The following is a 21,333-nucleotide window of genomic DNA, read 5'->3' on the forward strand; positions in this document are numbered from 1 at the left end:
TTCTCAAGGACAGGACTTATGAGCACTTAGAGAAGTAAAGTCTTTTCAAGGATAGTCAGCATGGCTTTGTGAGGGGAAGGTCATGCCTCACGAGCCTAAATGAGTTTTTTGAGGAGGTAACAAAACAATTTGATAAAGATAGGGAGGTAGATGTGGTGTATATGGATTTTAGTACGGCATTTAACAAGGTCTCGTTAAGAAAGTCATGGGGCATCCAACCTTAGTTGCGTGGATTCAGAAATGGCTTGCCTGTAGAAAGCAGAGAGTGGTATGGAAAGCATTCTGCCTGGAGATCAGAGTCCAGTGGAGTTGACAGGGATATGTTCTGGGATCCCTGCTGTTTGTGATTTTTATAAAAATCCTGGACAAAGAAGTAGAAGGATGGGTCAGTATGTTTGCTCATGATATGAAGGTTGGAAGTGTTGTTGATCATGTTGAACGTTGTGTAAGTTACAGCAGGATATTGACAGGATGCAGAGTTGACGGAAAAGTGGCAGATGAAGTTTAATCTGGATTAGTGTGAGGTGATGCATTTTGGAAGGTTAAATTTAAAGGCTAAGGAGAGAGTGTGGTGATTAGGAATTAGTGACCCTCCTGACCACTACAGGGAGTCAGAGATGAATGTTCTACCTCGGGTTAAATGTAAAATGGATGTCCCATGAGGGACTGAGTTGTTAATAAAATATGATTAATACAAAAAAACCCAAGTTTTTTAATTACAATTTTTAAAAAATTTACAGGGAACCCAGAGTCAGTATCAGCAGGAGGCACGTAAAGTGTGAAGCCTCCTGACGCTGTGAATTGGACTGAAATATCGACCACGAATGGCGTTTGTTCAAACACGAGTGGCGTTTGTTCAAACACGAGTGGCGTTTGTTCAAACAATGATTCATGCTGTATTTACAAGCCATTGGACTGGATAGCAAACCGAATGCATGGAAGATTGCACTTACCATGGTGGACCTCAAGCACTAGAGGTTTACAATAGGTTTGTTTTTGCCGAGGCAGATGACCAGGGCAAGTTCGACGAGATTATCATATCTTTGATGAACACGGATCATCAAAGAAAAATGAAACATTCGAGAGGTATATGTTTTGCTCACGCATGCAGCTGCAGGCAGAGAGCTTTGCTACTTTTTTTTTTAAAAACAGACTTGAAATTGAAAGCAAGAACATGTAATTTTGGTTTGTTGCAAGATTCAATGATCCGTGATCAAATTGTGTTTGGAATTATTGACAAGAAAGTGAGAGAGAGGTGGCTATGAGAGATGGTTCTTACCTTAGTTGGAGCTGTGAAGATATGCCATGCCAGTGAATTAGCTCTGCAGCATGCAAAAAGGTTCAATGAAAGTGCAAGCGTCGGTGAAAACGAAGGCATAGCCGTAGCCAGTGTCTGGACACACACATAAACAAAGAAGCAGACATAGGAAACAACAAAAAGGCAGCGAGAGATTCAATTGTAAACTATGTGGCGTTCATTATGGACCAAAACAATGCCCAGCCTGTGGAAAAGTCTGTCACAAGAGCAAAGGACAGAATCACTATGCAAAGCAATATTTTTCCAAAGGGAAACAAAACAGAAATGAAAGTGTGCAAACTATAGAAGAATCTGCCTTTAGTGATGCATTCTTCGTGGGTAGCGCTGTAAGATTTCAAGCCAACAGACACTAGGCCCTATCAAACGGGCATGTAAAATGGGGTTACCTGGACAATTTGCCCAGTTAGTGCCCCAGTTACGCAGCAATTAGAAAGGTCCAACCCTGTCAGAACCCAACCTGGTCCCTGACCTACCTCAGAGGTAGTCTGGGAACCCAGTTAAACTTACCTAGGTCTCGTCCACTGACGATTTGAACAGAAAAATGACTGACCTGCTTTTTCTGCTAACGTTAGCACTTGCGTGCATGTGTCATCAGGCAGCGAGCAACTGCATATCCAGCAGTACTTCCAGTGAGTGCATAACGCATCATTGCTGGGTTGGCGATTTAATGGGTCCATCTCCCTGCAATAAAAAAATTGCTTCAAGCACCTTTGCCCCAGTAATTGCACCCGGGTCCCAGGAGGGCTATCCAGATTGCTGCAATTTAAAAGGGGCTATTGAATAGCCAAGTGTGAACAGAGATGAGCAGGACAAGTGGACAATGCCATTGCATGCAAATACTGCAGATATTCCTTTCAAGCTGGACAGAGGCCAATTTGATCTGTGAATGTGACATCAGGGCAATGAAGATAAATCCATCCAAATTCTGTTCAGCTCAAGGCCTACAATGGACAGCACAATGACATGAAAGGCATATGTCGACTCAAGGTGAAAATTAAAGGTAAAGAGCACCACCTCATATTTGCAATAGACTCAGATGGACATGACTCCCTGCTTGGTGCCAAAGCATTTGAAAACTTAAGCCTAATCAAGAGGGTGTACCGCATTATCAGTGCCAATGCACAGAACTGTGTAGAGGAAATACTGAATCAATTTCCAGTCATCTTCAAGGGGTTTGGTGTTTTATCATTCACCTACAAGAATCAGTTAAAGGAGGACACACAGCCAGTAGTGCATTCCTCGATGAGGGTTCCATTGCCATTAAAAGAAACACTCAAGCAGGAACTTGACCGAATTACATCACTAGGGATCATAAAGAAAGTGGAGGAGCCCACAGAATGGGTGGATTCAATGGTGTGTGCCAAAAAGAGGAATTGTGGCCTACGTATGTGCATTGACTCAAAAGACTTGAATGCCATTATAAAGAGAGAACATTATCAGATTCCAATTAGGAATGAAATTACAAATGAGTTGGCCAGTGCAAAGTTTTTCACCAAAATGGATACATCCCAGGGCTTCTGGCAATTAAAATTGTATGAAGATAGCACAAAATACTGTACATTCAATAAACAGTTTGGCCGATACTCCCATCTGAAGATGCCTTTTGGAATTTCCTCAGCACCTGAAGCATTCCACAGAACAATGGAACACATCATCGAAGGCATAAATATGTTATGTGTGCACATGGATGACATAATGATATGGAGATCCACACTGGAGCAACATCAAAGTGCTACAACACATCCAGAAGTATGAATAAAAGCTAAACAGAGCAAAATGTCAGATGAAGTGAATGAAATCACCTTTCTACAATAAGCTATCGGAGCCAGGTGTAGAGTCAGACAAGAGCAAGGTGAAAGCAATTCTAGAGCTGCCCAGACCCACTGACTAAAAGGGCATAAAGTGCTGGGAATGATCAATTTCATTGGTAAATTCATACCAAACCTGTCTTCCAAAATAATGTACCTGAGGAAATTGTTACATGACAAATGTGAATTCAAGTTGGCGGCCAACCACTAAGAAGAACGGGGTTGACTGAAGACCATTCTAACTACAGAACCAGTGCTTTTGATGTTCTTTGAGCAATCCAGGAGAATGAAAATATCTATGGATACTTCAAAGGATGGAATAGGTGCCATAAGACTTCAGGCTGTGGGAGAAAATTGGATGCCAGATGCATACACTTCAAGGACAATGACCACATCTGAATGTCAATATGCGCAGAAAGAGAAAGAGTGCCTAGGTCTGGTCTATGGACTCGAGAAATTCCAGAGCTATGTGTATGGTCTACCAACATTCCTGGCAGAGATAGACCACAAGCCATTAATACCTATAATCAAGAAAAATCTCAGTGAGATGTCGCTGTGAATCCAAAGACTGATCAAAGCTGCACCTGTGAATTCCGGTTCTTTTGGTGGACTCTACGAAATGACATTACCAAAACTTTCATTATTATGAGTTATCAGTACAGTCTCACAAAGATTCTCTCTCTATGAAAGCTGGCAGAGACTGACCATCTATTTCAAAGCTTTCCCTTTGTCTTGATCAAACATGGGCAGAGTTACATTTTGCCCAATCAAAAGTTCACACAATACATTCTTACCCAATGCAATTGCTTCTAAGTACAAATTGCATTGCTACAGATGATTGACAGCCTCTTATCAGACCTGCTCATTTGATTGGTTCAAAGTAAATTCCTACAGTTGGTTGTCGTGCTAATTGGTCCTTTTGAATTGCCATGCCCGCCTTACTCACACCGTTATGACTTTGAACTGGTATACACACCAGGGAAACTTAATGTGCTGGCTGATGAGTTATCCAGGGCCACAACGCAGAGTAAAGCACCAATGAGAGTTCCACAGATGTGAATCTCATCACTGAATCTCTTCCCATATCTGGTAGATAGCAGCTGAAACAGAAAAGGACACAAGTTATACAGAAGGTCATCAACAATTTGAATGAAGGATTGCCTAGAGATGTCAGCAATACTAAAACATCAGAGCTGAGCTGAGTGTTGTCAATGGGCTTCTACTCAGCTAGAGCAGAATTATTATTCCTCAATCACTTCGATAAGAGATGCTGAAAAGAATGCATGATGGGCATCTTAGAATGGAAAGTGGAAGAGGAGGGCCAGAACTGCTATTTATTGGCCAGGGATAAATGCTGACGTTGACAGAATAGTCTCAAGCTATTATGAAGCATCACACGAAGAGGAACCCATGATTATAACTGTCTCCCCAGAAGAGCCATGGCAGAAAGTTGGGTCTGATCTGTTCCAGCAGGATGGAAATAATTATATGCTGATTATTGACTATCTATAGAAGTATCCTGAGATTGCTCTGCTTCCCAACATGTCTGCTACCTGTGTGATCAAATATAGTATATGAAATAGATCTTTGCAAGACATGAAATTCCTTAAATTGTCTACAATGACAATAAACCATGCTACAGTTGTAGAGAATTCCAGGACTTAGCAGATTTTTGACATATAACTTCAAGTCCTCTGGATCCCCAGTTAAATGGTAAAGCAGAGAAAAGAGTTCTCATATTTAAACAATTGTTCAAGAAAGCACAAGACATTTGCTCAGATCCTTATCTAGCTGTTGAATTACTGAACTTCACCACTTCAACATGGCATATCACTCACTGAGCTCTTAGACTACACATCACACTTCTCTGCTCTGCAGACCCAACAAAAGACAAAGATGTAAAAATAAACAAAAGCATCTGCAAGGGAGACAAAAGCAAACTATGAAAAGTCAGCAAGAAGCTTAGGGCCACTGGCACAACACAACACAGTGAGATTCGGAGATTCCAACACCTGGGATAAGAAGGCAAGTAAATCCAAGATCCTACACTGTCATAACAGAGGTTGGTCAAATGCTGAGGAGGAACCAAAAGAATCTGCTGAAAACGCAAATGACGCTGCAAGAACAAATGCAGAAGATCCAGCCGACACAGCAGCAGAGTAAACACCACCAGTGCTAGACAGTAATGGACCAGTGGAGATGACATATGCACCTGTGTTGAGAAGATCCACATGCATTATCTCAGCATCCAACAGGTTGAATCTCTAATCGAAAAAGAACTGCACACTTAAATCTTGTGTTGTGTATGTTTAACTTTAAATCAAAATGAACTCCTTTCTCTGCTTTACCATTTAATGTGTAATGTTATTAGATTGAATATATTAAGGAAAGGGGATGTGGTTATTGGGAGTTAGTGATCCTCCTGACCACTAGACGGAGTTGGCAGATCCATCTTGGGTTAGTTGCAAAATGGATGTCCCATGAGGTAGTAAGTTGTTAATAAAATTTCAATCAAAACAACCCTATTTTTTTTTATTACAATAAAAGAAACATCACAAGAGAGAACATGGGGTCCAAATCCATAGATCTCTCAAGATTGCCACATAGGTAATTGGATAGTTAAAAAGGCCTATGATATGCTGGGCTTCATTAGTCAGGGGATTGAGTTCAGGAGTTTGGGGGTAATATGGCAATTCTACAAATATCTGATTAAACCACACCTAGAATATTGTTTTCAGTTCTGGTCACATCAATATAGGAAGGATGTGGAGGCAATGGAGAGGGTGCAGAGGAGATTCTCCAGAATGTTGCCTGGATTGGAAAATATGTCTTGAGGCAAGTTTAACAGCTAGGATGAGAGGATGCTTAATAGAGGTCCACAAGATTATGAGAAGCATAAGTGCTGTATATACAGCCACTTTGTTCTGGGATATTCAAGGCTTTTTTATGCTACATCTGCTGTTTAAAAAGCACCAACATGGAATGCGGGGGGGGGGTCATTTCAGTTTCAGCTTTTTTCTGCAACAGAGGTAGTAACAGCACTGGAATGGCATCTAAATAAAAGGGCAATCTTTCATTCGGGACCAACTCAGGTAAGGATGTGTATGTATACCATATTTTTTTAAGTGTATTTATGGACAAAATATATAAGTAGGAAAACAGGAAAAATATTTTTAATAATAACACCCTGTCCCACTCCATCCTGGCAGCCCACAATTATACAAAGGTAAAAGGCAGAGTCAATCTGGCTGACAGCAAATAATTCACTAAGGAATACTGGATTAACCCATCTCAGATGTCTATGCATGGTCCCATAAATGTAGAAGTCTGAAATGACCTGTAGAAGAAATGAGCTGGTGGTGAAATGTTGATGCATCCTCTACTAGACTCACCTTTCGTTAGGTGGGTGAAGCACTGATGTGTTGCTGGGAGAATGAGGGATGATTTAATTCATAACTAGATAATTCATAGTTTTCACAGGACAGATGTTGGGTGGTTACTGGTCTTCAAAATGAGGCTTGATCATTCATGATTAAGATAAAAAGTATGAATCAAAGGGTACTGAATCTGGAACTCTACAGAAAGAGGGTGTAAATGCTCAGTTACTGAATGTATTTAAGACAGTCACTGACAGACCTTCCGATATTGAGAGGAGATTAATGTTAGGGAGTGATAAAAGGCCAGCCCCTACACTGATCCCACCACCCCACTCTCAGCTGGCCCCCGATGTTTCTCTTCACCTGGTGCTATGAGCAAGACTGTCCTCAGTTTGAACAGTCTGAAGCCCACTCCCCCTGGGATTACTTAAGGTAGCATGTGAGTGGAAAGAAAAAGTTTGAAATCCACTGCTATAAATCAATACTTGCAGTAGATTTTCCCACACTATTTTATAAATTGTACATGTATATTTTATTAAATTGTGAATGTATTTTCCCATGCTCTTTTATACATTGTGCATGTTAATAAAAGTAACATTTGATTGTAAACCCTTGTGTCCACACCTGATACTTTCTCAACACTACAATGACCAGCACAGGGACCGACAGCACGCTGCCGGGAGAGTCTCCTGACAGCCCACCACCAGCCCCCAACAATAGATCGCGGTGATGCTAGAGAGTCACTCAGTGATGACGGTCACTGTCGGCATTACTCACTATTATCACCCCAATTTCAACTTTGCATATAAAACCAGGGAATATTTTTGAGCCATTTTTTAGGAAATATGTCTAATATGCCATCAAATACCATATGTTGTACGTGCCACTAGACACCGACACTATTGTGTTACTCACCCTGCCTATTTTGCTCCCAGAATGCCGAGTTGCTGTGTAAAAAGACACACTGACCTGGCATTATGCCAGCTTTGCTTATATCAGTGTAAACGACTCAAGCTGGCTTAATGCTGGGTTTTCCCTATGGCGATATCGTGCGATTTCTGCGTAAAAAGCATAATAAATAGGTGGACAGCCAGCACCCTTCTCCCAGGCAAGAGTGGAAAACACCAGGGCACAGCTGTACAAAGTGAAGGGAGGCAGGTTTAGATATCAGGGCCAAGTTTTTTTTGACACAGAATTGTGGGTGTCTTGAATGCATTGTTGTGGTGGTGGTGGAGGCTGGAACAATAGGCACTCGATGAAAGGAAAATAGAGGGTTTAGGAGGTAGGAGAATTTAGGTTTATTTTTGTTAGGTCGGCACATCATGGGCCAAAGGGGTGTAACGTTCATAGATCTATAGTACAACACAGCAAATAGGCCATTCAGGCCTTCTGGTCTGTGCCAAAACATTATTCTGCTAGCCCCATTGAGCTGCATCCAGTCCATAACTCTTCAGATTCTATGTTCTAAAACAAAAATTAAACATATTGCCGCAAAAAAAAAAGCAAATTGCTACTTTGGAGAGGTATAAACTCAGGTTGCAAACAGCAGCATTAACCACATCAAAACGAAATGTATACCACGTTGAGCTTCATGTGGAGTGATAGATGACGTGGCGCCCCGCTTTAAACCAGCATACTTCCGCTCCACACTGCGACTGCATCCACAACCACGCCTCTTCACCCGAACTTGGACGCGTGACGTAATCAAGCTCGTGTGCTTCGCAAGACGCAAACGGTTGGTTGCTCCGCGTGGATGACTCGCATGACAGTTAAAAAAAAACGCGTTCATGCGTCAATAACGACGTAGAATAAGATGTCGGCCAATCACGCTGCGGGACCTTCTGATGGACCGACGCTCTCCCCTATCGGGCCGCCGTTTAGCTCATGGCAATCCGCAGGGGCGTTCCCGTCTCGGTGAGCGCGGGAATTGGAAGTGGTGCCAAGATTGGATGAGTTTGATGGCTAGGGAATTATTCGTATTTCTTACAGCTGGAAGAGTTTACACTGAAGATTTCTAATAGTCATTCAATAATATGTACTAAATAAGATTTAAAATTGAGGTTGGTTTGTTTTTTTTGCAATTTTGTATTTCAAAATATTATATAGGCCTTGTTAGATTTTATTTGTGAACATTTTGATCAAATTCTGAACTGTTTGGGCATTTATTAAATTTAATTTTTTTAAAATTTAGACATACAGCACAGTAACAGGCCATTTGGGCCAATTTACACCCCATTAACCTACAGCCCTGGTACATTTTGAACGGTGGGAGGAAACTGGAGCCCACCCCCCAGTGTGGGACGTCAGGGCTGGAGGGGCCGGTGCGGAACTATGGGGCTGGAGTGGCCAGCACGGGACATCAGGGCTGGGTCGGCCAGCACAGGTCATCAGTCCACCCACTGCTAGGCACCTGAAAGCTGCTAGCCTTTGCCTTGCTGCTTTCAGGTGCCTAGGGAGAGCGCTCGGAAGCACAGAATATACCTCCCCGAGGTGGGTTGAGTAAGTGCTCCTCGGGGACAGGTTTTCCACTTTCAGGTGCCCTCCCGGCAGCCGCATTGGGATATTTTAGGCGGCTTTACATTCGGGTATTCTGGCCACCTGAAAGTGGCTTAGGGCTAATCTCCACTTCCAGCTCAATACTCAAAAGTGCTGGAAAAACTAGCATACATAGGAAGCTAAAGGGAGTCAAGGTTTTGGGGCAGAGCCCTTCCTGATGCATAGTTATTACACCAGATGTTGTCTCACCATGGTTGCTCTGCACTCCCACAAATTCTCTAGCAATAAGGGCAAACAGACCCAGCTTCCTTTATAACTAGTTGAAACTGCATGTTAAATTTGACTGACTTGTGTACAGGTATATCCAGGTAAAAACACTGAAATGCTGAACGAACTCAGCCAGTCTTGCCATGTCCATAGGAGTTGAAGTTATATTGCTCCCTTTTTGGGCCTGAGTCCTTCTTCAAGAAGTAAGCAGAATGAGCAAAATAATACGAAATCTCTAAATACAGAAAATGCTGGCTGGGGTGGGAGATAGAATCCAGACTAACAAAAAGTTGATTGGATATGATAAGGGAGAGGTGAGAATTGATTAGGTCTGTGCGGGAAGGGGACAACGTAAAGGGAGACAGACAGAGCAGGGTGAAAAATTGAGGTGGGGAAGGTCATTTAACAAAAGCCAGAGAAGTTGCTATTAATGCCATCCAGTTGGAGGATGCCCACTCAGAAAATGAGGTGTTGTTCCTCCAATTTGCGGTGGTTTCAGTCTGGCAGTATATGAGTCCATGAACAGGTATGTCAGCAAGGGAATGGGATGGGGAATTAAAATGGATGGCCACTGGGAGATACACACTATTGCAACGGACAGAGCCCAGGTGCTCAACAAACTGATCTTCCAGATTGTGTCCAGTCTCTCCAATGTAGAGGAGACCACAACGGGAGCACTCGGTGAACCCTGCAGATTCACAAGTGAAATGTGGCTTCGCTTGGAAGGACTGTTTGGGGGTCAGAATGGTGGTGAGAGAGGAGGTATGGGCACAAAATTGGAGCATCCTGCAGTTACAGGGTAGGTACCAAAGGGATGATTGGTGGGGAGGGAGATGTGGACAAGGGTGTCACAGAGGGAACGGTCCCTGCGGAAGGCGGAGAGTAAAGGAGGGGATTTTGTGTGTCGTGGAGGAATTGGCAGAGGAGGATGTGTTTGATGCAGAGGTTGGTGGGGTTGTATGTGAGGTCAAGAGGAATCCTGCCCTTGTTGCAGAGGGGGCCAGGGCAGATATGTTGATAATGGAGTAAAGGAGCCTTCCCCCAGCTCTGTCCCTCTCCCTTTTCCATGTCTCCTTTTGCACAAACATAATCAATTCTCACCTCTCCCCTGATCATATCCAATTAACATATTTTATTAGTCTGGATTCCTCCCCCAGCCAGCATTAGGCCCTTTAAAACTGCTGCGTAAAATGGGGTTAACCAGGCAATTTGCCCAGTTAGCACCCCAGTTACACGGCAGTTAGAAAGGGTCTGACCCAGTCAACCCCATCAGAATCCAACGGGTTCCTGACCTACCTCAGAAGTACTCAGGGAACCCAGTTAAATTTACCTAGGTCGGGTCCACAGGGGATTTGAAAATGAAAATGGCCGACCCACTTATTCTGGTGATGTCAGTGCTTGCATGCGTGTGTCACCAGGCAGCTAGCATCAAAACATCCGGCAGTACTTCCAGTGAGCACATGACGTGTCATTGCAGGGGTGGGATCCCCCTTAAATTGCTGGGTTGGAAATTTAATGGACAGATTCCCCTGCAATTTAAAAGGTGCTTGCAACACCTTTGCCCTAGTAATTGTACCTTAGTCCCAGGAGGGCTTCCCAGATGCTACAATTTAAAAGAGGCTATTGTCAGTATTCAGAGATTTCCTGTTTTTTTGTTCATTCTGCTTATTCCTTAAAGAAGGGGCTCAGGCTTGAAATGTCAGCAGTATATCTTTGTCTCTTATGGATGCTGAAAAACCAGCTGAGTTCCTCCAGCATTTTGGTGTGATGACTGCATCTGGTGCTCCCGTTGTGGTTTCTTCTACATCAGAGAGAATGGGCACAGACTGGGCGATCGCTTTGTTAAGCACCTCGGCACTGACTGCTGCAATAGCTTAGATCGCCCAGTGGCCACCTATTTCTATTCCCTTGCTGACGTATCTGTCCATGCACAGCCAGACTGAGACCAACTGCAAATTGGAGGAACAACACCTCATCTTCCAAATGGTCAACCTCCAACCAGATGGCATTAATATTGACTTCTCTGGCTTTACTTTATCTCCCCTCCAACCCCATCGCCTTCCCCCAGCTCTGTCTCTCTCCCTTTTCCTTGACTTCTTTCGCACAGACATAATCAATAACACCTTGCCCCTTATCATATCCATTTAATAACTCTGCATTCTGAAGTTTCCTGCTTCTGCCCCATTTTGCTTATTCCTTGAAGAAGGGCTCAGGCCTGAAACATCGGCAGTATATCATCTCCTATGGATACTGAGAGACCAACTGAGTTCCTCCAGCATTTCAGTGTGTTTTTACCACAATTACAGTGTCTGCAGACTTTCGTGTTTCACTTGGGTATATCCAGCTCACTTTGAGCATCAACATTGTTCCTCCTCTCACCATTTAAAAAAAAATCATTTTCTTGATTTGCTTTAATTTCTTAAAGAGTGAACCAGAAAAGACTCGGCTTTAGATTGGGGTTTTAGGGGTAAGTGATATTTTTGGAGGTTAACACAAACTTTTTATAATCAATGCACCATTTTATTTATCACTAGGCAGGGTCAAATTTGCTCCCAAATAATTACACACAGTTAAGTCCTTGTGCAGTGTGAGCACTAGTAGCCTGCCACTCCAAGCGATGTGTCGGACCCATTAATCTTGAAAACAATCGATAAATACAAGATCACACATGGGAACAGGTGTAGGCCACGTGGTCTTTTAGATAATGGAGTTCATTTATGTGTATATTTTTAAAACCCATTTTAAATTTTATGGGTCTGCAAAATATCTCTGCAGTGTCAAGTAAACTTCAATTTTAAACAGTTCAGATTTATTGTCAGAGTACATGCAATGACATCACATACAACCATGAGATTATCTTTCCTGAGAGTGCAGCAAGAAAATTACTCATGAAGATACATATGCATCTAAACAAATAAACAAATGTGAACAATCGTTTTCAATTCAAGATTTACCATTTGCAGCTTGAAATATGTGCAGATCAATGGAAACAATTGTATTTAAAAGATTACAGTAAACTTTAAAATTGCTGCCAGTGGAAAACAAAGTATTTAAGTTCTCTAGAACCCATATAAAAATGGAAGTACAGTGAATGCTCACTGAATTCAGCAACGTCTGAGGAGACAAACTCAATGAACATTTCACTCTAATTTCCTTTCATCAGAACTGAGACTAACAGCATTTAGATAGAGAGTGGAGGTTTGAATACTGTGGAATTTCTGTGATAGGCTGAAAGGCAGCATACTTACAGTGGCATAAAAATGATTGGGCAAGTTAAAGGAATGTTGACCAAAAAGGTAAAAAGACCAAAATTCAGGCCTGAAACATTGCTTATATATCTTTACTTCCTATGGACACTGAAACCTGCTTACTTCCTCCTGCATTCTTATGTTTTTACCACAATTACAGTCTGCAGCCTTCTGTGTTTCTCTTTTCAAAAGGTCAGCCTGGAGGAGGTGAAAATATTCCATTAGGCAAAGAAAGGTCAGTCTGGAGGAGGTATGAATGCAAAATATAAAATGGTTGTGATAAGCAACAAAGGATCAGTTTGGAGCATTCCAAACACTGAACGAAATTACAAAAGGAACGTGGAGGACTGGTTTATGTTTTTTTAGACTGCAATGGTGAGAAAATCACTGAAAAGGTTAATATAATTATTGCCTGTGTGGTCGTTCACACTGGGTGTCTTTTTGCACTGCAAGTACCTGAGTGCAATAGTCCCGGTGGTTGGATGTGCAGTAGAGTGAATGACCAACAACAAATTTTTACGGTATAATTTATACTGCAGGCTTCCTCCAAAAAGTTGTAGGGGTTGTGGAGGATAAATCACAGTGCAGGAATTGACTCAAAATTCCTGCACATTCCTTTTTAGACTGCCTATGTAGTGGCAAAATCCCTTGATGTTTGGAAACACGAGAAATAATTGGAAATGTTGATGACCTGAAATTTGTTCAGAAAGATGTAATGTGGTCAGAAGAGGAGGTGCTATTTCTCTCATTGAAATATTGGTGTGGATGTGATATTGGGGTGTTAACAGAAAACAGAATAGGTATAAAAGGTTAGTTGTGACACAGAATTCATTAAGGGCCCTAACATTTTGCAATTAATGTAATTGACAGAACTTAGATGAAGGCACTGAAGTTACTGTTTCTTTATTTGCACATGACAGAAAGATAGTTATCAAAGTAAATTGTGGAGAGGAGTCTACAAAGAGATTGCTTGGTTGAATGGATGGGCAAAGGTTTGGTAAATGGGATAAATTATGGGTAAATTAGAAAATGTCCATTTGGCAGCGCTTAGTGCAATGCTATTACAGAGCTAGTGACGTGGGTTCAAATCTGGCACTATCTTTAAAGAGTTTGTACGCTTTCCCAATGTCCATGTGGGTTTCCTCCCACCCTTCAAAATGTACAGGGATTGTAGATCAATTGGGTATAATTGGGTGCCATGCTATAAGGCTAAATGTAATTTGTTTTAAATTACATTTTAAAAATTTCAAAATAATAAATGGACCACATTATTGAAATGGTGTGAGAAGCTTTGAAAGATAAGTTGATATTGGCATCTGAGTGTGTCATTCATAAAAGGTTAGTGTGCAAGTGCAGTAAATAATAAATGAACAATGTTGTCATTTATTGCCAGGGGAAGAGATGTGGGGAGGTTGTATAGAGCATTGATAGGACCACATATGGAGTTTCTCATATTTAGAATTAGATCAGAGAAGATTTACCCGACTAATACTGGGAAAGGACAGGCTCACCTATCTTGGGTTGTTTCCACTGTTTAGATGATTGAGAGGAGCTTGACTGAAACATAAAAGATCCTGAGGAGTTTTTAGGTAGATGTGGAGAAGATGTTTCCTTATGTGAGGTTATCCAGAACTAGTGGCCACTGTTTGAAAATATGAATCGTGGTCTTAGTCAATATCAGAGCAGAATTGAGGGGTGAGTGGTCTACTCTTCCTGATTTGTAACCTTTCCTGTCGTGACAAATCACTAAGCACATTAACCTTTTATGAATAAATACTCAGACACCAACATCAACTTAGCTCTCAAAGCTTCTTGCATTATTTAGATAATGAGATGATAATTTTTTGGCTGGTTTAGATAAGCACTAATTGAGGCCAGAGCAGCATATTATCTCCCAAATTTGAGATGATTTATGTATAAAAGTGACCAGAAAATGTAAAGAATAGTGAATTGTTCTGGGAAAGAATGACAAATATTCTCGAAGCCCTTCTAAACTATCATTAGCCATTGTGATTTTGCAGATGATAAAACACACACATGTTGGTTACAATTGAGAAACTATATATTTACGATACTGTCTTTTCTCCTCTCCCTTTTATAGAGTCTTTTAAATTCAGACAGCTGCAACTTTTCATTTCCTCATTGGTGCAGCACAAGGAAACTAAGCATTGTTCCACGTAAGCATTGGAAACTTAGTACCAGCCTTTAATCTAGAATGTTTAATTACACTGAGTGAAGATATCACTGAGCACTGACACACTGGCTATCATGAAGATTCTTGTTCTGGCAATTCTACTTCTATGTTTGTCCTTTGTGGTCATTGGAGTCCATCAGAAAGTTAGCAAGAAATGGTCTGATGCTCAAATTGTAGGGCAGTTTCAAAAATCGGGAACTTTTGAGATGAAATCACCAAATCTAAATGATGAAGAGTTTCACTCCAGTCATATGCCTGATCATTTGAAATGTGATTCTTGCAGAGCTATTTCTTATCAGGTAAGTTCAGTTCTATGTTATACTACTCATGCCATGTTTTGAAACATGTTCATGTAGAGATGCAATTTTTTTCCCATTGACCAGTCTATGATTACTGTCATTGCTTTATCATTTTTTTAAACTAGGTTCACCAAGCTTGTAGTTCAAAAGTGAAATTTATCCAGTTCATTGAAACACAAAAACTACACATGGTTGAATCTATCGAGATAAAGACTTCAACCTGACACATTGATTGACCATTTATCTTCAATGATGCTATCTGAACCGGAGTCCCTCCAGCTTTTCGCTGTTTGTTTATTAATTCAGTGACATTGGTCCTTTCAATACTAAAAGGAAAATAAGTTGATATCCAAAAATCATTATATTATAATGTTGACTGCAGTTCAAAAATGCTTCTTTATCAGATACAATAGTATATTGGGTAGATGCTAAGCAAATTTAAATTATCTCTTCATTTACTTCTCTAAAAGGAGTACACAATATTTGTAACAGGTTTGGCTTGGTGAGTGGATCTAGAAGGAATATTTGTAGGTAATTTTTTGGGAAGCCTTAGGAACTTTGTTTTTTTTTCTGATTTGATAGATCTATTTTTCTCAGGAATTGAATGACAGAAACAAAATGGGGACGACCCCATTACAAAACTTGCAACCAAATTTGAATAAGTAAAAAAAACATGAATACATTTAGAATGCATGAATTAAAAAAGTACTGAAATTTTCTATTTATGATGTATGGCATTTTCTTTTAACTTTGGCTTGGCTTCACGGACGAACATTTATGGAGGGGTAATGTCCACGTCAGCTGCAGGCTCGTTTGTGGCTGACAAGTCCGATGCGGGACAGGCAGACACAGTTGCAGCGGTTGCAAGGGAAAATTGGTGGGTTGGGGTTGGGTGTTGGGTTTTTCCTCCTTTGTCTTTTGACAGTGAGGTGGGCTCTGTGGTCTTCTTCAAAGGAGGTTACTGCCCGCCGAACTGTGAGGCGCCAAGATGCACGGTTTGAGGCGATATCAGCCCACTGGCGGTGGTCAATGTGGCAGGCAACAAGAGCTTTCTTTAGGCAGTCCTTGTACCTCTTCTTTTGTGCACCTATGTCTCGGTGGCCAGTGGAGAGCTCGCCATATAACACGATCTTGGGAAGCGATGGTCCTCCATTCTGGAGACGTGACCTACCCAGCGCAGTTGGATCTTCAGCAGCGTGGATTTGATGCTGTCGGCCTCTGCCATCTCGAGTACTTCGATGTTGGAGATGAAGTCGCTCCAATGAATGTTGAGGATGGAGTGGAGACAACGCTGGTGGAAGCGTTCTAGGAGCCGTAGGTGATGCCGGTAAAGGACCCATGATTCGGAGCCGAACAGGAGTGTGGGTATGACAACGGCTCTGTATACACTAATCTTTGTGAGGTTTTTCAGTTGGTTGTTTTTCCAGACTCTTTTGTGTAGTCTTCCAAAGGCGCTATTTGCCTTGGCGAGTCTGTTGCCTATCTCGTTGTCGATCCTTGCATCCGATGAAATGGTGCAGCCAAGATAGGTAAACTGGTTGACTGTTTTGAGTTTTGTGTGCCCGATGGAGATGTGGGGGGGCTGGTAGTCATGGTGGGGAGCTGGCTGATGGAGGACCTCAGTTTTCTTCAGGCTGACTTCCAGGCCAAACATTTTGGCAGTTTCCGCAAAACAGGCCGTCAAGCGCTGAAGAGCTGGCTCAGAATGGGCAACTAATTTATGCCAATTTATGGCATTTTACTGTTTGATTAAATACACATTCATTGCTATCGTTTATTGAATTTTGCTTGCATTTTGTAAGTATATTTACTGAGAAGCATTGCATTTTTATTAAAATGTATATTAATCAAATTAATGAAGCCAGTCCAAAACAGGCCACTTAACAATTTTAATAGAGAAAATATCAGGTATCTTGAAAATATTGCAAAATAAAATCATTCTGATTATTATTATTTTACTATTATTTTGCTCCCAATAGAATTCTCTGATTATGAAGGACAGCTAATTTCAATTTATTGAAAATAAAAATAATATTAAAAGAGTTTGGAAATGGAAAAAATATGGAAATATGTATTCTTATTGAAGAGGGTTTGGGTAAGGAATGAATATTACTTTTCCAATAGAGAACATCCAGAAGAAAATCAGATTATAAATATTGAAATAATGGTTTTTCTTCTACAAAATTAATGTCAAACGATGCTTCCATTATTGTTCAACCTTTTATGGAAAAGATGCAGGAATATCTTTCCAAGAGGGAATCTCAGATCGCTGCAGTGAAAGAGGGGAAAACAATACTGAGTGAATCTGATTACATTGATGCTTTGGAGAAGTGTTGCTCTCAGAGTTGGGATAGGTGAGTTTGCTGGTCAATTTGTCTTTTAAAATTAAATATTTCCTTTCTTTGTCAGAAGTAAATCACAAAATTCTGTAGACACTTAGTTGAAGTCAAAACACAAAATGTTGGAGAAGCTTAACAGGTCAAACCGTGTCATTTATGAAACAAAAACAAAGATGCATAACTAATGTTTTGGGCTTGAGTCCTTTTTCAAACTTTGACCTGCTAAGCTTCTCCAGCAATTTGTGTTTTTACTCCTTTCTTTGTCATATGTAGTGATGTAGATAAAAGAATAAGTTTAAAATAAACATTAAAATGAGATTATGCTCAATTGTTTGGCAACGTTGAATAATTAATCCATGACTAAGTGTATTTTTATACATCATTTGTATATAATCTATTACAAATAATTGGAAATGTCTAGACGTGTTTTGGAGAATAACAAATGCCTCAACTATGTACAGATCATAGTGCAGAGATTTAAGACATTATCCATTTTTTAAAGTGGATGGGAGGAAACCCACACAGACATGCAAACTCCTTATAGACAGCACAAGATTCGAACCTTGGTTGCTGGCATTGTAATGTGTTGCACTAAACTCTACGCTAACCGTACATGACTAGAAGTGTCTTTAACTAAAATTTGTAGTATTCTCAAGAAATAACATTTAGTTCAATTCCATAAAATTGAATGGCATGTAATCTATTCACAAAATCTATTGGAGTATTACAGAAATTTTCTCGAACTCCCTGCAGGAGTGGATTGACAACATTTATATTCCATGGTAAAATACAATTACAGTAAAATCCCCATTATTATCAGGCATCGACCAATCCCTATAGGTGTCAGATACAAGGAGGCTTCCTGTATTTGTATATAAAAATATAATTCTATTACCAGCTATTGGAATTTTGTATCCCAACAAGGTTGCTTCTTGTGAACTTCTAGTGAGTTAAGAAATTGAGAATAAGTTTTTCATTGGTACACAAATAGATAATCAGAGAGAAAGAGAGAGATACTCCACATGAAGCTGTCGTTAACACTTCCCACCCATGAGTCTTGAGAACTTCTGCTTTGGTAATGTAAATGTCCTTTATTAATCCCTTCGGCCTTGTCCTCCCACAGTATTCATTTATTTCCCAATGAATGGAGTGTCACAACCTGGCTATTCCTTCTTGCCAATAGCCTAACACAAAAATGAATGGTGACTTGAATAAGGAGTTTTGCTTTTTTTTGTACTGTGGTATCTGCCTTCAACTAAGATCATGCCCTGGCAAGTTTGCCAGAGATTCAACATGAATCTAAAGATTTTATTGAATATGTTTTGGTAATACATTTATTAATAAACATCTAATTTAATTTCCCTAAAGCACTACCATGTGTCAATATTTTTTTTAAATTACACCTTATAGGCATGGTGTAATAGAGGTGGATGGTGTTAAGCGCCTGTCGAGCCCAGGATTGGAAATGGAAGACTTTACAGGAGTAATGATGATGAGTGGTCCATGGCCTGGAAGGTAACTAAAAATAGGAATGTAGAGATTATTATATTTAATGTGACATCTTCATTAAGTTGCTAAGTTTCAATGTTCCCAAAAGTATATCAATTGTAGTTGAATATGTTGAAGAATTAAACTGGGAAGGTTTCTGGTTTGATTGTGTAGTTGTTTTGGATAGTTTCTACCCTGAATTTGCAACTTTAATGTCTGTTCAAATGTCACTTTTTGGTTTGAATTTGTCTTTGGATATAAATCAGATTAAATGCTTTGTCTTGTGCACATTAACATTTCTGTGTAATTCTTGCAGGTTGTTCAAAATGTGTCAGGCTTACCTGGGAGAGTTCACAGAAGAGGACATTTACAAGGAATACAGGAAAAATCGGGATTATTTGCAAGATTTTCTCTGCTATGGTGAAAATGGAGCTTGCACCAAGCAGACAAAGTTTCAAACAAAATTTAAAGATGAAATATAAACATCCAACATTGTAAAGGTGTAGATTGGATATGGCGTGCTGAGGGTGGATGAAAAAGGTGAAGAGGGGTAGCAAAGGTGACACAGTAACATGCAAGATTTCCATTTATTAAAATAGTGGAACTAAAAATGAGTCAGACTAATTCACATCAGTTAAGATCTGCCTTGTTATAAAAAGTACTTTAATAAATTCATTCATCCAATTAAATATTATTTAACTTGAGGATTAGTTCTGTTTTCAAAACTTCACATTCCATAATATTCCAGCATACATATATTTTGAATACATGGAAACAAATTATATCCAAAAATGTACAGCCCATGATTGAAATGGATAATTGATTGTATTCATCAAAAAGTGGAAAAAATTAACAATATGCATTAATGTTACATTCAGGGTTACCAGTTACAGAGGCTATAGCATACAATGTATTATGGGCAGGAAGAGCTGGAGACCAGTGTTCTCCTAGAATTTGTGCCAATGGTTGATGTCAGAGCTGTAGTTTTACTGTATTTCAAACTTTTAAAGCAAAATTCAACATGAATAAACATATTTAACATAATTTCAAGTGTTGTCATTATTTCTAAAATATAATTTCAAGATTATGATGCACCAAGCTTGAGCTTTTTATGAGATATTTCCAGGAAATGCACAGATTGCAGGTGGGAATATTCAGTCTTGAATGGATGACCCTTATATTGAGACCATGCTTGCTGGTTCTCAGCTTACCCAAAAGAGAAAATGCTCAGTATTTATTTTCAAGCCCACTAAGAATGTTGTACGCTTCATTATGATTTTCTCATGAATAGATAGCTGACCTGTTTAACCATTCCTCTTGGACAATCCCTCCAATAACTCGGTGAACCTTTTCTGAACTGCCACCAATGCAATCATACATTTTCCTAAATAGGGGATAAAAAAAAACTATTCATATTAGTCTATTTGTAGTCTTACTACTACCTTTTATAGTTACAGTAAGACCCTCCTGCTTCTATTAGCCTTTTCTATTACCTGCTGCAGTTGCATACTAACTTTATGGTTTTTATGTGCAGGATCATCAAATCCTTTTGTGTTTCTGCTTTTTGCATTTTTATATACATGGGGACGTTGCAAACTGGACTCGAAATTTGCTTGGTTTAAGAAAAAATAGTGGTGATGGATGGTTGCTTCTCAGACTGGAGGTCTGTGCCGAGTGGTGTGCCTCAGGGATCTGTGTTAGGACCATAAGTGTTTGTTATCTATATAAATGACCTAGATGATAGCGTGGTGAATTAGATCAACAAGTTTGCTGATGAAAGAAAGATAAGAGGCCTAGTAGACTGTGAAGAAGATTTTCAATGCTTACAGAGGGACCTGGACCAGCTGTGAATTTGAACCTGATGGAATTTAATGCAGGTAAATGTGAGGTTTTGGAAGAGTGAATCAGGGTAGGACATACACAGTAAATGATAGACCATTGAGGAGAGCGGAGGAGCAAAGAGATCTGGGAATGCATATAATTGTTCCCTGAAGGTGTCGTCTCATGTGGACAGGGTTGTAAAGAAAGCTTTTGTGGACAGGGTTGTAAAGAAAGCTTTTGGCATCTTAGCCTTTATAAATCAAAGTATTGAATATAGAAGTTGGGATGTTATGTTGAAGTTATTTAAGTCATTGGCGAGACCATGCTTAGAATATTGTGTACAGTTCTGGTCGCCCAGCAGCAGGAAAAATATCAATAAGATTGAAAGAGTGCAGAGAAGATTTAATAAGATGTTGCCGGGTCTTCAGGACTTGATTTTCTGGGAAAGATTAAACAGGTTAGGACTATATTCCTTACAACAAAGAAGAATGAGGGGAGATTGATAGAGGTTTATAAGATTATAAGGGGTATAGACAGAGTAGATACGAGTAGGGTGTTTCCATTTAGATTGGGGAAGATAAATATGAGAGGTCATAGCTTTAGGCTGAAAGGGGAGAGGTATAAAGGGAACATTAGGGGAAAATTTTTCACTCAGAGTGGTATGAGTGTGGAATGAGC

The 21,333-nt window shown here is 40.1% G+C and overlaps 1 protein-coding gene across 3 annotated transcripts; it reads left to right on the plus strand.

Annotated features, from left to right (window-relative positions):
* Positions 1-8,335: 8,335 nt before the first annotated feature.
* LOC138741153 (marginal zone B- and B1-cell-specific protein-like) lies at positions 8,336-19,878 on the plus strand. Of its 3 annotated transcripts, none has more exons than XM_069894783.1 (6): positions 8,336-8,563; positions 12,707-12,764; positions 14,616-15,007; positions 17,240-17,361; positions 18,757-18,861; positions 19,151-19,878. In XM_069894783.1, exons 3-6 carry the CDS (start codon positions 14,783-14,785, stop codon positions 19,314-19,316), a joined length of 618 nt encoding a protein of 205 aa, XP_069750884.1. In that variant the 5' UTR covers positions 8,336-8,563; positions 12,707-12,764; positions 14,616-14,782; the 3' UTR covers positions 19,317-19,878. The 3 variants fall into 3 exon arrangements, with proteins under 3 accessions (XP_069750884.1, XP_069750883.1, XP_069750885.1); XM_069894782.1 differs by having other exon boundaries at positions 12,707-12,749; XM_069894784.1 differs by lacking the exon at positions 12,707-12,764.
* Positions 19,879-21,333: the final 1,455 nt, after the last annotated feature.

The sequence above is a fragment of the Narcine bancroftii genome, chromosome 8 (assembly GCF_036971445.1).
Source record: "Narcine bancroftii isolate sNarBan1 chromosome 8, sNarBan1.hap1, whole genome shotgun sequence".
Classification (NCBI taxonomy): Eukaryota; Metazoa; Chordata; class Chondrichthyes; order Torpediniformes; family Narcinidae; genus Narcine; species Narcine bancroftii.

Bases quoted from the DNA above. Each gene is read 5' to 3' on its own strand.
- LOC138741153 (XM_069894783.1), top strand. From the start codon at position 14,783: ATGAAGATTCTTGTTCTGGCAATTCTACTTCTATGTTTGTCCTTTGTG. The intron at 17,362-18,756 runs GTGAGTTTGCTG...TACACCTTATAG, and splicing joins TGCTCTCAGAGTTGGGATAG to GCATGGTGTAATAGAGGTGG. The intron at 18,862-19,150 runs GTAACTAAAAAT...TAATTCTTGCAG, and splicing joins AGTGGTCCATGGCCTGGAAG to GTTGTTCAAAATGTGTCAGG.